Source organism: Chrysoperla carnea, chromosome 1, assembly GCF_905475395.1.
Source record: "Chrysoperla carnea chromosome 1, inChrCarn1.1, whole genome shotgun sequence".
In the NCBI taxonomy this organism is placed as follows: Eukaryota; Metazoa; Arthropoda; class Insecta; order Neuroptera; family Chrysopidae; genus Chrysoperla; species Chrysoperla carnea.
This window is the reverse complement of record NC_058337.1, coordinates 12,975,555-12,989,896: the sequence shown is the minus strand read 5'-3', so window position 1 is coordinate 12,989,896 and position 14,342 is coordinate 12,975,555. Positions and strand designations below refer to the sequence as shown.

The following is a 14,342-nucleotide window of genomic DNA, read 5'->3' as shown; positions in this document are numbered from 1 at the left end:
ATTAAGTAATATTTGTTTGATAGTCACCATTAAGAAAATAATAATTTTCTCACTAGTTTTCGTAAACGTTTAGCGACTCATTAACTTTGTTTAATATAAAATTATTAATTATATTTATAGAAAATTATTTTAGGTACCATTACAAAAATAAAAGCATAAGACATGGAATATGAATCATATTTAGGTTGCAAACCAGTTGGAAACAAGTTTGTAATCAGTCGATTTTTCGTGATTATTTGCATTTCATTTTGATTGGTAAATTGATAGTAAAAAACTGGTTTACAACTAATTCCAATCTATTATGCAATGAAACGATGCAGATAATTACAATCTATTACGCAACCAAACGTTTCACCCATGTATGTAGGTCTTAAGGTTGTATTTTTTTAGTGTATTCCAAAATAGGTTAAACCCGTCAGTACTCACGTTATGACCATTTTGCTCACTCTCGATTTAAAACATAAATAACGTTTATTTTTTAAAATGTGGTTGAAGCTTCTTCCATCTTCATATAAATTTAACTATTTTTGAATTAATAATTATTCAGATTTTTTCAACTTATCTACAGTTTTAAAAAAATTATTTTTATCTGGTCCTTCAGAAATTGTGAGAATTTCTCTCATCATGATAAATGTGTAGCAAAAAATATTAACTTCGGAATTTTTCGAGCCTGTTCGTGTACTTTCGTTAGTTTAATATAAGTTGTATTCCGTAAAAAAAAATACTTGTGATAGAAATATGGTGAAATTAATTAAAATGAATTTAATTATTTAAATTGTTTCTCTGCTCTAATATTTTCATCCTCAAATATCATTCAATAATCACGTAATCAATATTATATTACACACCTAGGGAATAAAAGGAAAGTATGTCTCAGATCTCATGTTTGTCACCTTTGGCTTCGCCTCGGATTCTGAGACATTCTTTACTTGTTTTCGTGGTGTGTATACTATTTTTCTCTCTGACGGAGGCGACAAGCGACAACTTCGTTTTGCACAGTGGGCAGAAAGTTGACAATTTCTGTACGGAGGTGAGAAAATTATTCTTAATTAACTTTTGCAATAAAATATAAATTTATATAAAATTATGATGATTTGCAAAGTTAACGAATATTTAAAGCGCTAAATATTTGAAGCATGGGCAGAACGCGTGAGCAAATCTCTGATCACGCAACTAAAGATTACCAAACGATTGTCGCGAGTGCTGACGGGTTAAAACTTAGATATGTAACAAATGTTTCGCTCATTTTTCATAAAAAGTTTAAACGTTTTTTTGATTGTCTTAAAAACACTATGAGAGATTATAACATTTAAATAATTACCTGTTTTTAAATGTGGTGGAGGTGGTGATGTAGGCGGCGTTATATATTCATCAGATGTTTGATCCTCGCATTCGCCTTCTTCTATAAACGGTTCTTTGTGATGAAGACCCAGTTTATCACGTAAAACTTCTATTGTTACCTCTTCGTAAGGTTTCTGAAACAATAAACGATGTTTTAATTTTTAATTTATAACACTGCAGTAAGTTTTAATGTATAGTTACGCAGCCGTAGCACACTTCCAAAGAGTACGTTAAAAATGAAATTTTTAATATTCCAATGATATTAAATAACAAACGTTCTATCAAAGAAATAAATCTTAAAAAATTGCCGTTATGGCAATCGGCTGAGAATTTGGCAAATATTTTATGAGCGCTGTTTTTGTACATAGTTTAAAGATGTGGAATAGTGATAGTATCATTGTGAAATGTAAGCGTAATTTTCACTAAAAAATTGAAAATTGCATTTTTTAGAGATTCTTGAATAAAAGAGGGGAGTTTTTGGAGGTTTATTATAACTGTTTTTTGCAATTAAAAAAACAGTTTTTGCAATTTTACTTTATTAGCTACAGTGTACAAAAACGCAAAAAAACTCGTTTGTAAAAGGGTAGTATAAGGCGTGGGATGCTTACTTAATCGTTCATGTCTTTATTAAAACGAAATAAAATTTGTATTTGAAACTTTGAGAACAAATTTTTGAATGGCCTTACTATTAGTTTATGAAATTTAAAAAAAATATATTTTAAGTCAATTAAACTTATTTTCCCCATTAACACCAAAGGCTAATGAAATTGGGGACCGCTATACAAAGTGTTTGCGAGTTAGTGACTATAATTTTAGAGACTTATTCTCGATAGAAAAATATTAAAATAATTTCTTATTTTTCGGACTAAATTGGTATTTTTATGAGAAACAGTAACAATACTGTTAGAAGAAGCATTTTGCAATGTTCTGAAGCTAATAATAAGGCCCTGAAATTACGGACACTTAATACTTCTTTTTTTAAATTCATTTTTCTTATTTTGAGCTTACATCTTTCCCGTCTTCTGGATCTTCATCATCTGAACTTAACGTCAAGACCTCAGGCTCAGGTTCAGGTACTTTCTGTTTACCACGTCGTCCGCATTTTCGCACAGTAATCGCACCTAAATAAAAAATACAATTTTAGAAAATCCTGCAATAATGATTACTATAATATTTGAGAAAACTTACCACTCTTGCTAACCATATCTAGCTTTTGAAATATTTTTTTACTATCCGGTGAATTTTTACTATCAAAAGTATCCGATGAATTTTCCGAAATCGGATTCTTTTTATTATTAATTTCTTTAGGAATAGCTTTAGGATTATCTAATTTTCGCTTACATCGTTCACAACGGTTGAAATCCTGTGATATGTAACCACAATATCGACATAAAGCTAACATTCCCTCAACATATTTGGGTTGCTCTTCCTCTTTTGCTGGTGGAACTGGTTCTTTTTCAGGAACTGGTGGTTGAACTTTTTCAGGACATTTTTCGTTAATAATTTGTTGTTGTAGCTGATATTGAAATGAGTTGGGATCAACCGGTTGAAATTTATTACAAAATGATTGTTGAAATGATAATTGATTGTTAGTATTAGGAGCTGATGATACTTGACCAGGAGTACCCATTGGCGTTGGGCCTTTGTTCGCATCAAGTGTTGGCGGTGGTTGCTGCTGTTGTTGTTGAGGTAAACCTGGCCCTTGCTGTGGAGGTCTTTGCTAAATATCAGAACATATTAACTATTAATTTTAAATTTAAATAAACATTAAATTCTAATTAATATTATTAATACGAATGTGACTTTGTTTCTTTGTTATGCTTTCACAGTAGACATCCTGCGCATTTGTATGGTACATTTTACATGATACACTAGATTTGGAATTTACCAGTAATCTAAGTACTTGTGCACCGCTAACAAGGATGACTTCAGGTTCATCCAAATTGCTAAATAGACAATAGTTAAAAATAAGAGTTCTAGCCAACTTGTAAGCTTTAAAATTTTCCTTTTTAACTTACAGGATGTTAATGAAAATAATTAAAAAAAAAAGGGCGTACCTGATTATTTAACATTTTCTGATCATTTTGTGCGGCGTTAAATTGTTGAGGAACGGCATTACCAGAGCTTAATGTATAATTTCCTGTGGTACTAGAACAACTTCCTGGAGGATTCACACAATTTCCTGCAGTATTATAAGTACCAGGTGAGTTATTAGGTGTACCAGGTCCAGGAACAGTTTTTGCACCAGTTCCTGGACCGTTTACAGTTACAATATATTCTATATCAGCACCAGGATGACTAACACATCTTATATTACTAACTCCAGGAATAAATTCGACATTAACTTGCATTAAAACCTTTAAAAAGTAAACAATTTTTATACGTTAGATATATAATTACAGAAAAACGTCAAGGTTTACTGAAAATTAATTACTTACTTGTTCTAAAAGTTCCCTGACTGTACAACTTTCCTTGGGTAAAGAAAACGTAATTAACCTTTGCTCCCCATTTTCTAGCATAACCAACATTTTAGCTGTACGAACTTCATCGGTAACTGGACTAGATGGTTCCGCTAAAATTAAAATCATCTTACGTTAAATTTAATTAATTTATAACAAATAATTAAAACTTTGGGAATCAGTGAAAGTAACATCTAAATTAAGAATTTAGGAGTCAGTCGGGAAAAATCATATGAGGACGCAAATGAGGCATCATTTGCAGACACAAATTATGAGGAATGACTATTCTCCTTTCAGGTGCATTTTGCTATAAAGACTTTATTGATTTTGTCGCTGAATAACATAAGTAAATAATTTCTAATAGATTAAATCGATCGATGTAAAGTCACTGCGGGCTTCCGTTTACTTGCAATTATCGTTCAAAGTTTAAAAGTTAATTTCGATAATTAATATTTAATAAAAGTGCAGTTCCAAAAATTTTTTGGATTTTTTCCTCTTATGCGTAAGAATATTTCGAAAACTTATGTATTTTAAAGAAATCTCAAAATAAATGTTCTATCGCAATAACGTGACAAGAAAAAACCCAAATTTTGTTGACTAATGTAATTATATACAAATGAAGATCTTACTTTGTGGAGTCATTGGTTGTCTTGGTGGTGAAAGATGATCTTGATTCATAACAGGCTGTGGATTAAACGGAATTGCCACTCCTCCACGTCCACCTCTTCCTCGAACCATACCTCCACGGGGACTTCCGCGAAAGTTTTGATTCATACCACGTGTTGCACCACGACCTCCTAGAAATATAATCTCATTTAATACAGAAAATTTGTTATCAGGCGTATTTTTATAATAATTTAAAACTTCATTTTATTGTAACGTACAACATTTAAACTTAAATAAAAACTTATTTTTGTAAACTTTGATTTATAATAATCTTTGAATTTGGAAATCTTATATATTATTTCTCTGGCCTGTTTTTTCTGTCCACGCGATATCTTACTTTTATCAAATTTCATGATTAATCCTTCATTTTCAAGCGTATCATTTTTAAAACAGAGAATACAATCGAATCGTTGTCATAGCATAATTCTCTCAAGACAGCTTAGACTGAAAGAGTAAATCTCTATCTGAAAATTCTGCACCGATGAGCTTGCCTACCATCTCGACATGCCGTAGTATTTTGGTTTTTCAATGCATACATAGTTAACTTTTTTAAATAGTTTAATATTCATTCATTCTTAAAAATGAAGTTATCGTACTCATTTGAAAACGCAGGATTTTCTAAAAAAAGTCGTAGAGAAAAAGTTTTCTAGATTCGCCAAAAAGAAGCCACTCACGAAGTTTCAAGTATTAATCATTTAACAAAAGGGGTGCTGTCCCACGGACTATTATTTTTCATCATTCTGTGAAATTTCTCCTAAAATTACGAAAAAAAAAATGGGGATTATAGTTTTAATTAATGCGAATCGAAGAAGTTTCGAGTAAATTAACTTTTTTTAGCAAAGAGAATCAGAATTTAATTAAGATAAAAACAAGATTTTAATGTTGGTCACCCTTGCCCCATCTCAGAGGACGAACGTAAGGGTTCGGTTTTCATTTCATTAGATAGATTTTGTTAAATATTCAATGTGTTTTTCGTTTTGCAAAATAAAATATCTTTCACTGACAGAGTATAACTAAATCGACACAGTATAAAAACTACTTACGATAGAAACGTGAAATTCGGAATTTAAATTCTAAGTATGATGTATGTATTGCATTAAATGTGAAATGGTAAAATTAGCCTTTGGTGAATAATTTTCCACTCTAAGTTAAAAGATCGAAACATGACTCATTTCAAAGAGAGTGAAAATCAATTTAAAAACCTCTACGAGGGATGCTAATAAATATATAATATAAATAGATACATCCAAAACCACATAAATTGGTTTTTGAGAATCATGAAACAGATTTATAACACTCCTACCCCCCCCCCCCCCCCATTTTAACCTTCAATACAGTGCATAAGTCTATATTTTCGAAAAAAACATAAATAATTACATATTATGGATTATACATATACTAAAAGCTGAGACCGAAAACTTCTTAGGGGAATGAAAGGGGGCAAAGATAGGGTAACATACATTTCATGCGAACGACCTGAGGAGTTCATGGGGAGTTTAAAGGTGTTTAAATTGATAAGGAGGGGGGTCAATAAATTATAAGAGATAATATAAAATAAAATTGATTGAAAAAAAATATACGACGTATTTTGCACGTCGTTCATTCATGCTTAAAATTTAAAATAACTCAAAATTAATGTGGTGCACCGAAACTTTTTCGAAATAGAGGAGTGATTAAGCAGGTGTGTGTTAATAACATACAAAACAAAAATTATAATCTATATATACAACATTGAACATCGCAGTAAAATGAATATTTCGTACCAGACGTAACGCCACCAGTGCAGATTAATGCTGGTGGTTCTGTACTATTATATGATGGTGGCACAGAAGACATAACACCATTGTTTAATGCTTGTGTTTGATTATGAATACCACCTCGGCCACCGCGACTACCTCGACCACCTATCATATCACACATTCATCATCAATTTACACTAATAGTCTACAATACAGAAAGGGGATATAATTTCGTTATTAATACTCTTACGAAACTTCGTGAGTGGCTTCATTTTAGTGTAACCTACAATGTTCACATTTACGAAAACTTTGAAATTTTGTTGTTTTCAATGTAGAAGGCGGGAAACACGTCATTTAAACGACCTACTGAAAAAATATGAACAACCATTTGCTTTTTTCTAAAATGCAAGATAAATTAATATAATAAGAGAGAATAATGGTGGCCTATAAAAATATTTTGCGTTTGGTTTGACCTCCACTCCCAACACGTCGGAAAAACGAGGGTATGCAAATTTATCAATAACCGGCTAATTTTTACAGAAATGTTTAATAAATATTAATCAAATTGAATGCTCAATATATTTGTAGTTCACTAAATTTTTTGTTCATAAAACAGCTCAACTTTTATGTGTTTTTCGTGGCCTACAAGTGTTTATAATAAAACCTATATTCGTTAGCATTCCATTTTACTAATATTTATTAAACATTTCTGTTGTTCATATTTTTCAGTAGGTCGTTTAAATGACGTGTTTCCCGTCTTCTACATTGAAAACAACACAATTTTAAAGTTTTCGTAAATGTAAACGTTGTAGGTTAAACTTAAATGAAGCCACTCACGTAGTTTCAAGTGTTAATCACGAAATTATGCCCCCTCTCTGTACTGTAGACTATAATACTTGTACTACCATACTTATACAGGGTGGACCATTTTAATCTATTATCGCTAATAGATCCTTTTGTAGTTAACCAATCAAAAAATAACTCAAACAAAGTTGCGGAGTTTGATGGGGTACATCATGTTCTGACATCAGATTGGACCTAGTTCTAAGGGTTGCTTCAATAGTCAATTTAAATCCTACAAGGTAAGAGATAGAACTCTTTAAATAAGAAAGTTGATCCTCATAAAAAAATTAACATTATTTACTTAAAATATTTTTTCCCAAATTGTTAGCTGTCTGAAGAAATTCGACTTGTCATTATTGCATTTAATCGCATTTTTAGACAAAAGGAAGGAATCAAGGACAATTACAGACGAATTCATAACTTTTAACCGTAGATAAATTTTCAAAATCATTTTAAGATTAAGGTCAAATAACTTTGAAACTAGAATTTCAGGTCAAATTCATGGACACAGGTGAATGTTCTCTATTACCCTTAACAACTTTTGGCTAAAGAACTTTTTTGTAGCTAGCGTGTTTTCTTTCGATTAAATGCAATAATGATGTATTTTTCTGAAAGCTAACGATTTCTGAATAAATTATTTAAATAAAATGTTAGTTTTTTTTTAAAAAAAGTCTCTTTTTTATGAGGACCGACTTTCTAATTTAAAGTGTTATTCTATTTCTTACGTTTAAGGATCTAAATTGATTATTAAAGCAACCCGGATAACTAGTTCCAAAATGATGCCCCCCATCAAACTCTGCAACTTTTGTTAAATGATTTTTTTAATTGATTAACTACAAAACGAGATATTTAGGTGTATAGATCAAAATGCTTCCTTCAAGTTATATAATCATAGGAATGAATAACACCAAAATAATCTAGGTTTATCTTGCTTATTGCTTTACAGTAATCAAAATTAATTATAAATATATTAAAGAATAATTAATTTCTTAAAATAGTTAAAAATTAATTTTGATAATTGTAAAGCAATAACAAAAATAAAACTAGAAATAAAATCTATTTCGATATTATACAGTCTTATTATTCTTTAAATTAAACAATTCGTTATATTTCCCAAAGGAAATTGATTAATCGAACTAATTTAAGTTCCTAAATATATATTTTCAGTTAGGGTATTTAAGCCGGAAACATTCTGTTTATATTGGAATATAACCATCAAGATTTTGATGAAATACCAAACACAATACACTTAGTGAAAAGTTTCTTTTTAGATCCGCAACTTCTATTCCTCTCCTATCACGCGGATCTCAAGAACATCAAACATAGTATTTTCGATATGGTTAGGTTAGAATGGCTATCCTTTGATTGGAAAGTGTTGGCTCATTCCCGACCACCATTTGTAGCTGTTTAAGAACAGCAGGAGTGCTTTGACGTCAGCAGACTTTAGGTTGGAGAGATCGTCAAAGAGTGGCTGGCTCAAGTAAGTCCATCTCCTCATGGCAAGAGCTAGGCAGTGACAGAGCAGATGAGACATTGTCTCCTCTTTCTTTTGCCATTTCTAGCAAGCTCGCCGGCTTCACAATTTCCTGGAATGTCTCTGTATCCCGGTACCCATAAGAGGTTTACATTCATTTGTTCCGCCAACTCAATTAAGGACGTACTCAATTAAGGACTGCTTGGCTATTGATGAAGATAGTAATGTCATTGCACCTGATGATGTTTAGTCTTATACATTTACATACTTCGTGAATAGCCATCACTTCTGCTTGATACACGCTACAGTGATCCGACAGCCTAAATGATAGAAGTAGATCGAAATTTTCAGCCCACAATCTACCCTCCTCTCTAACTTAGGCCGTCGATATAAAATACGACGCCATTTGGCTTAATCAAGTTCTCATCCCAATCTTGCCTGGAGAGGATATTTACTCAGAACTTGCTCCCGAAGTTAGGAGAGAGTAAAACGTAGCCAACAGATTTTGGAAGTGAGTACCTTCTTTTTATCCGTGCATATTTTCGATATGGTTTTTAGAAAATTCGATACGTATAAAAAATTACATGTAGTTAAGTGAGTCGTTCTTAGATCGAGGCGTTTTTTATAAAGTCGATTCATTATCGACCATTTCCTACATATCTTACAGTTATAATTAGTTAATTATTAATAAATGTCTTATGACGAACTGTTTTTATTTTTAAAGCTTTACCAAATTACTTTATTGCATCGAATTTAAAGTTGCATGCAAGTCTCTATTGTTAAATAAAAATAATTGTTACATACCACGTGCTGCACCACGTGCTCCTCGTCCACCTCGTGTTATAGGTGTTCCATAAACAGTGTTACCCATAGTTGCGTTATTATTATTTGGTTGTTGTAAATTATTCGGTTGCTGTAACATACCAGCATTATTATTTTGTAAATTATTATTCATTTGCATATTTTGTTGATTCATCATATTTGGTTGTTGTTGTTGCTGTTGTTGAGGTTGACCTAAACGTATCATTTGTTGATTTGGTGGAATATTTGGACGTGGTTGTGGCTGTTGCTGCATTTGCATACGTTGACCAACACCAACCATTTGTTGAGGTTGGGGTTGTTGTTGTTGCTGTTGAGGTACATGTTGTAAACGTGTGTTATTCGCATTTAAAATATGCATTGGACGAGCAGGTGAATTCATCATGGTTCCAGCGTTTACATTGTTCATTTGTTGATGTTGATTGTTACCAGGACCAGGTATAGGTTGATGATTTAATGGCATTCGTTGATTCATTGTATTCATTTGTTGTGGTATTTGCGGTCGAAGAATATTACAAACACCGCCAGCACCACCACGTGCCCCTCCACGTGGTCGCGGTGAACGTTTTACACCAATTGCATTTGGAACAAATCTTGTTGGTTGCGGAGGTAAATGTTGTTGCTGTGTTTGTTGATCCCCTGGCCTAAAATAAATATAATAAACATCTTATAAATAAAATCGTTGACTGTTTTACTGATGTTTGTTCATTGCTCAAAATTACCCTTTTTTTAGAGAGCTTCTGGATTTTAAGGGGTTAGGTGTAGATAGAATTTTCAAAAAATATTGCATTTTCGTAAAGTATAATATCTTGGAAATATTTTCTGAAAATTTGAAGTAAATCCGAAAAATACTTTTCGAGTTATTCGATAATTAGCAAAGGGCGCTCTGGAACGTTCGAGAGCAAGTAGCTAGCAGCAGCTGCAAGCGATCTGCAGATAAGCGCGCTAACGACAACACTAGAGAAGATAGAATGCTACGTAGACAACATCAAATAGATATTTTGCCAGGAATATATGACTCGATGTAAATACCTAAATAATACGTATTACTTTACGTAAATTGAGAGTAAAATTTCAAATGCGTTTTTCTCAAAACTATCGCCTAGCGCCTGGTCGAAGGGTTTTTTTTTTTAATTTCGATTTTTTATAAACAATTTACTGTTGATTTTACCCGAAAATCTGGAAAAAATTTTCAGAGGCCGCCATTGTGTTAATTTAAAAAAAAAATCTCCAAGAATTAGTGATGATCATTGTAAGGAGGTTGGGTTGGAACTGGATCAACACAAACAGCCATTACTTTCAAAGTTATTAATTTTTTTTTCTTCAAATTTCTATCAAATCGAAAAATAAATTGTGACTGTCACTACAGAATTAAACGTGTCTGGCGGTACCGTCCTTAGATCATATATTTTAAATAGATTAGCCCAGCGTATACCTAGTATGTATATTTTAGCTTCACAGAGTAGATTAACTAAGACCAAAAATACAATATTCAAACAGCTGACGGAAAAACACATAATACCGAAGGATGGTATTCAATGCGCATGATCGTATGACCGGAATCAGCTGCATCAATGATCTGTTTATATTTCACATTCACAACTGCATAAAAATTTATTTTGTTTTAACGTTCAAACGAGTAATATTGTTAGTTTTTGCGACAGTTTACAATAAATTTACTATTTTTGAATGGGCTTTATTGTTCTATAATGAGCATTCTATCATTCTATTTCAACTATGAAATTGAACAACGGAAATGCATCAATAGCGGTACTTCTGTTATGTTTTATTATTATTATTATTATTAACTATTTCGACTACTTCAGTTATACACGCGCCTATTCCTATTGTAGGAAGGCAAAAAACTAACCTGTTTTGTTGTAGAAGTGCGTTAGTAATTGCTGGACTATTTGAAACCATACTATTGTTTTGTTGATTTAATTGTGGTGTTGGTTTACGTGGAGCACTTTGCATTTGAGCTTGAGGTGGCATTTGTTGTTGCGGCTGCACTTGTTGAGGTTGAATTTGTTGTTGTTGTTGCTGCTGCTGTTGTAACATTTGTTGCTGTTGTTGAATTCGTTTCCATTCAGCAACAGTCATTTGTCGCCCATCTTGTAGTTGAACAATTTGATTATCTGCCAGCTAAATTTTTTTAAATTTTAATAATCGTTTAAATAATGAACAAAATTCCTACTTAATTATTATTGATGTATGAAATAAAACACATCCAATGCGGGTACGAACCACGAAGTTTTCACTTTTTGAGTGACTGCTTTACTAATTAAGATAAAATATTACAAACAATAATACTATTTGTTCATAAATAACCATACAAGGATAATCATAATTATATTTGCGAGAAAAATGCCTATAGGATGTCAAAGTTATATTCTCTTAACTTTTCAAACAAAAATATTTTAGCCAAAAGTTGTCAAGGGCAGTAGAGGACATTCGCCTGAGTCTCTTGACTTACACCTTCAACTATCGATAAACTTTAAGCGTATTTGCTTTCGATTAAATTCTATAAAGATATATTTTAAAGTCACATTTCCTCTGAAAGCTAACCATTTTCGAAAAAAGGTTAGTTTTTTATTGAGGATCAACTTTCTAATTTAAAGTGTTATTCTACCTCTTACCGTTTAGAATATAAATTAGCTATTACAGCAACCTGAAGAACTAGGTCCAATCTGATGTCAGAACATGATGTCCCCAACCAAACTTTACAATTCTTGTTTAAGTTATTTTTTGATTGTACAAGTCAAAGAAGTACAAAACTAGCCTAAAACTAGAGCTATTAGCCATTATAGATATTAATAACCCACCCTGTATAATGAAATTAACTAAAATTAAACATGCTACTTAGTCTAAAATATTTTGATATTTTATGTTTTTTTTTCCTAGCTGTCGGAGGCCACGATAATTACATGGAGCTGGGAAAAGCGTTTAATTTGACTTAAGATATGTAATTTAGAGTGTTTTAGAATTTTTTATGTGATTCATCCAAGTACCATTATGTATTCCACATCTTAAACCAAAGCACTTTATTTGTGAATTTCGGGAGATATTTGATCATCCCATTCCCCATTTTATGACATAAACAAAAAAAATTTACAATATAGAAGAAAACAATTAACTTTATTAATTTTTTCTCAAACCTATGGTAATCAAAATAAAATTCGGTACAATCTTCCATGTAAGTATTGTTAAAAAAAGAATGAATAAAAATTAAATTGAATACAAAAAATTAAATATTAAAACAATTATATTTGTAAAAGTGGAAATAATTTACCTTTGAAAAGCCAAATTTAGACAACATTTTATAAATATTTTTTCCATACAAATGGAAAACAAAAGAAAACTTATACAAATATTGAAGAAAACAATTAACTTTATTAACTTTTTCTTAAATCAATATTTTTATTAAGTTATAACCGATGGTAATCAAAATAAAATTCTGTTAAATTTTATAAAATTTTAACCTAAATAAGTAAATGACACAATATTCAAAACAAATGAAATTCTTAAATGAATTTGGATTAAACTTGTTAGAGAGTGTTTTTGTCAACATAAAAAAATGAGCGATTACCATAGACTAATAGAGACTACTATAGACAGGCTATATGTACATTTTTTTTTTGTTATGAAACTAAACTTTTTACATTTATTCCAAATGTGTTGCGTAATTTATAAGTCAAAATCTCTCATACATTATATTTTTAATAACTTTTTGTTATATAAACACATTATACCACCACTTAACATATGAGGTCGAAACTGTACGTTTCAATGGAAAACGCCATTACGTATTTTCTTTTGAACAAATAGAAAGAAACGAAAAAATTACACAGAAGTCGGAACTTGAATCCGGGTCCTCTAGATATCCGGTCTAGGGCGTAACCAACTCCGCTATTATTTGCTAGACAAAAATACATCCTGTTGTCTAATGTGTTAATATAAAAAAAGTTATTAAAAATATCATGTATGAGAGACTGACTTATAACGTACACAACAAAAAGAATAAATCAAGCATACAAATGAAATAAACACGAACAGGTTACGTCCTAGACCGGATATCTAGAGGACCCGAATTCTGTGTAATTTTTTCGTTTCTATCTATTTGTTAAAAAAAAAAGGCTATTAGTATATTTGTGATGTTAAAACCTGTTAAATTTAAGATGGGATGCTGAAAAGTAAGAATGAAAGCGTTATTTATCACAGGCTAAGTAAAATATTATTGTATGTTTGTATATTTGTATATACAGGATGTCTTGAAGACACCCGTGGAAGCACCCTCATATTTTCGTTATAAATTTATAGGAACATCGTTTTGAAATTTTGCAGTCATGCAGGTTGATGGCTTGCATTTTTTAAGATATTTAACCGAAATCTGAACTTTAAACTCAACCTACTACAAATTGACAAATAGGGACGATTCTTAATATTTAGCCTAGCGTCAGAGATGGTTAGAGATATCGAAAAAAATTATTAGGAAAAGTTGCTTAGAATATTTTTTTTATATCCATATACCAATTTTTATGACAAAATTTGCATTTTTAATTTTTGTACAGATGAAAATAGTTATATTTATAATACTTTTAATAATTGCACAGATGAATAGTTTGTGTGCATAATTAAATGTGAACAACAATAATAAGTAATAATAATAAATAAAGTGGATAAACAAAGTAAAAAAAAATCATTGAGTTGAAAAAAATTGCATTCGTGTCTAGAACTCGAATAGCCTAATTGGTAGGGCGCTTAACATGAATCCAAGAAGTCCGGGTTCGAGTCCTGGTTCGAGTGTATTTTTTTCAATTCTCTTTAATTAAGATTACTAGACAAGCATTTGTCAAATTAGTTTACGATTGAATGTAACATATTATATATCAAAATTGGTCAAACAGACCATGATGTAAATATTGTGTGCATAATTAAATGTGAACAACAATAATAAGTAATAATAATAAATAAAGTGGATAAACAAAGTAAAAAAAATCATTG

General features: G+C 31.1%; 1 protein-coding gene across 1 annotated transcript in view; it reads right to left on the bottom strand.

The window, feature by feature from the left end:
* Positions 1-14,342, bottom strand: part of LOC123290794 — a 42,505-nt gene that overhangs the window by 18,392 nt on the left and 9,771 nt on the right. Inside the window, exons 6-14 of the mRNA XM_044871126.1 lie at positions 11,212-11,483; positions 9,327-9,985; positions 6,230-6,370; positions 4,430-4,597; positions 3,780-3,913; positions 3,399-3,698; positions 2,530-3,061; positions 2,350-2,462; positions 1,322-1,475 (exon numbers count right to left, since the gene is read on the bottom strand). Coding sequence (XP_044727061.1) covers positions 1,322-1,475; positions 2,350-2,462; positions 2,530-3,061; positions 3,399-3,698; positions 3,780-3,913; positions 4,430-4,597; positions 6,230-6,370; positions 9,327-9,985; positions 11,212-11,483 — 2,473 coding nt within the window. The remainder of the gene's footprint in view (positions 1-1,321; positions 1,476-2,349; positions 2,463-2,529; positions 3,062-3,398; positions 3,699-3,779; positions 3,914-4,429; positions 4,598-6,229; positions 6,371-9,326; positions 9,986-11,211; positions 11,484-14,342) is intronic.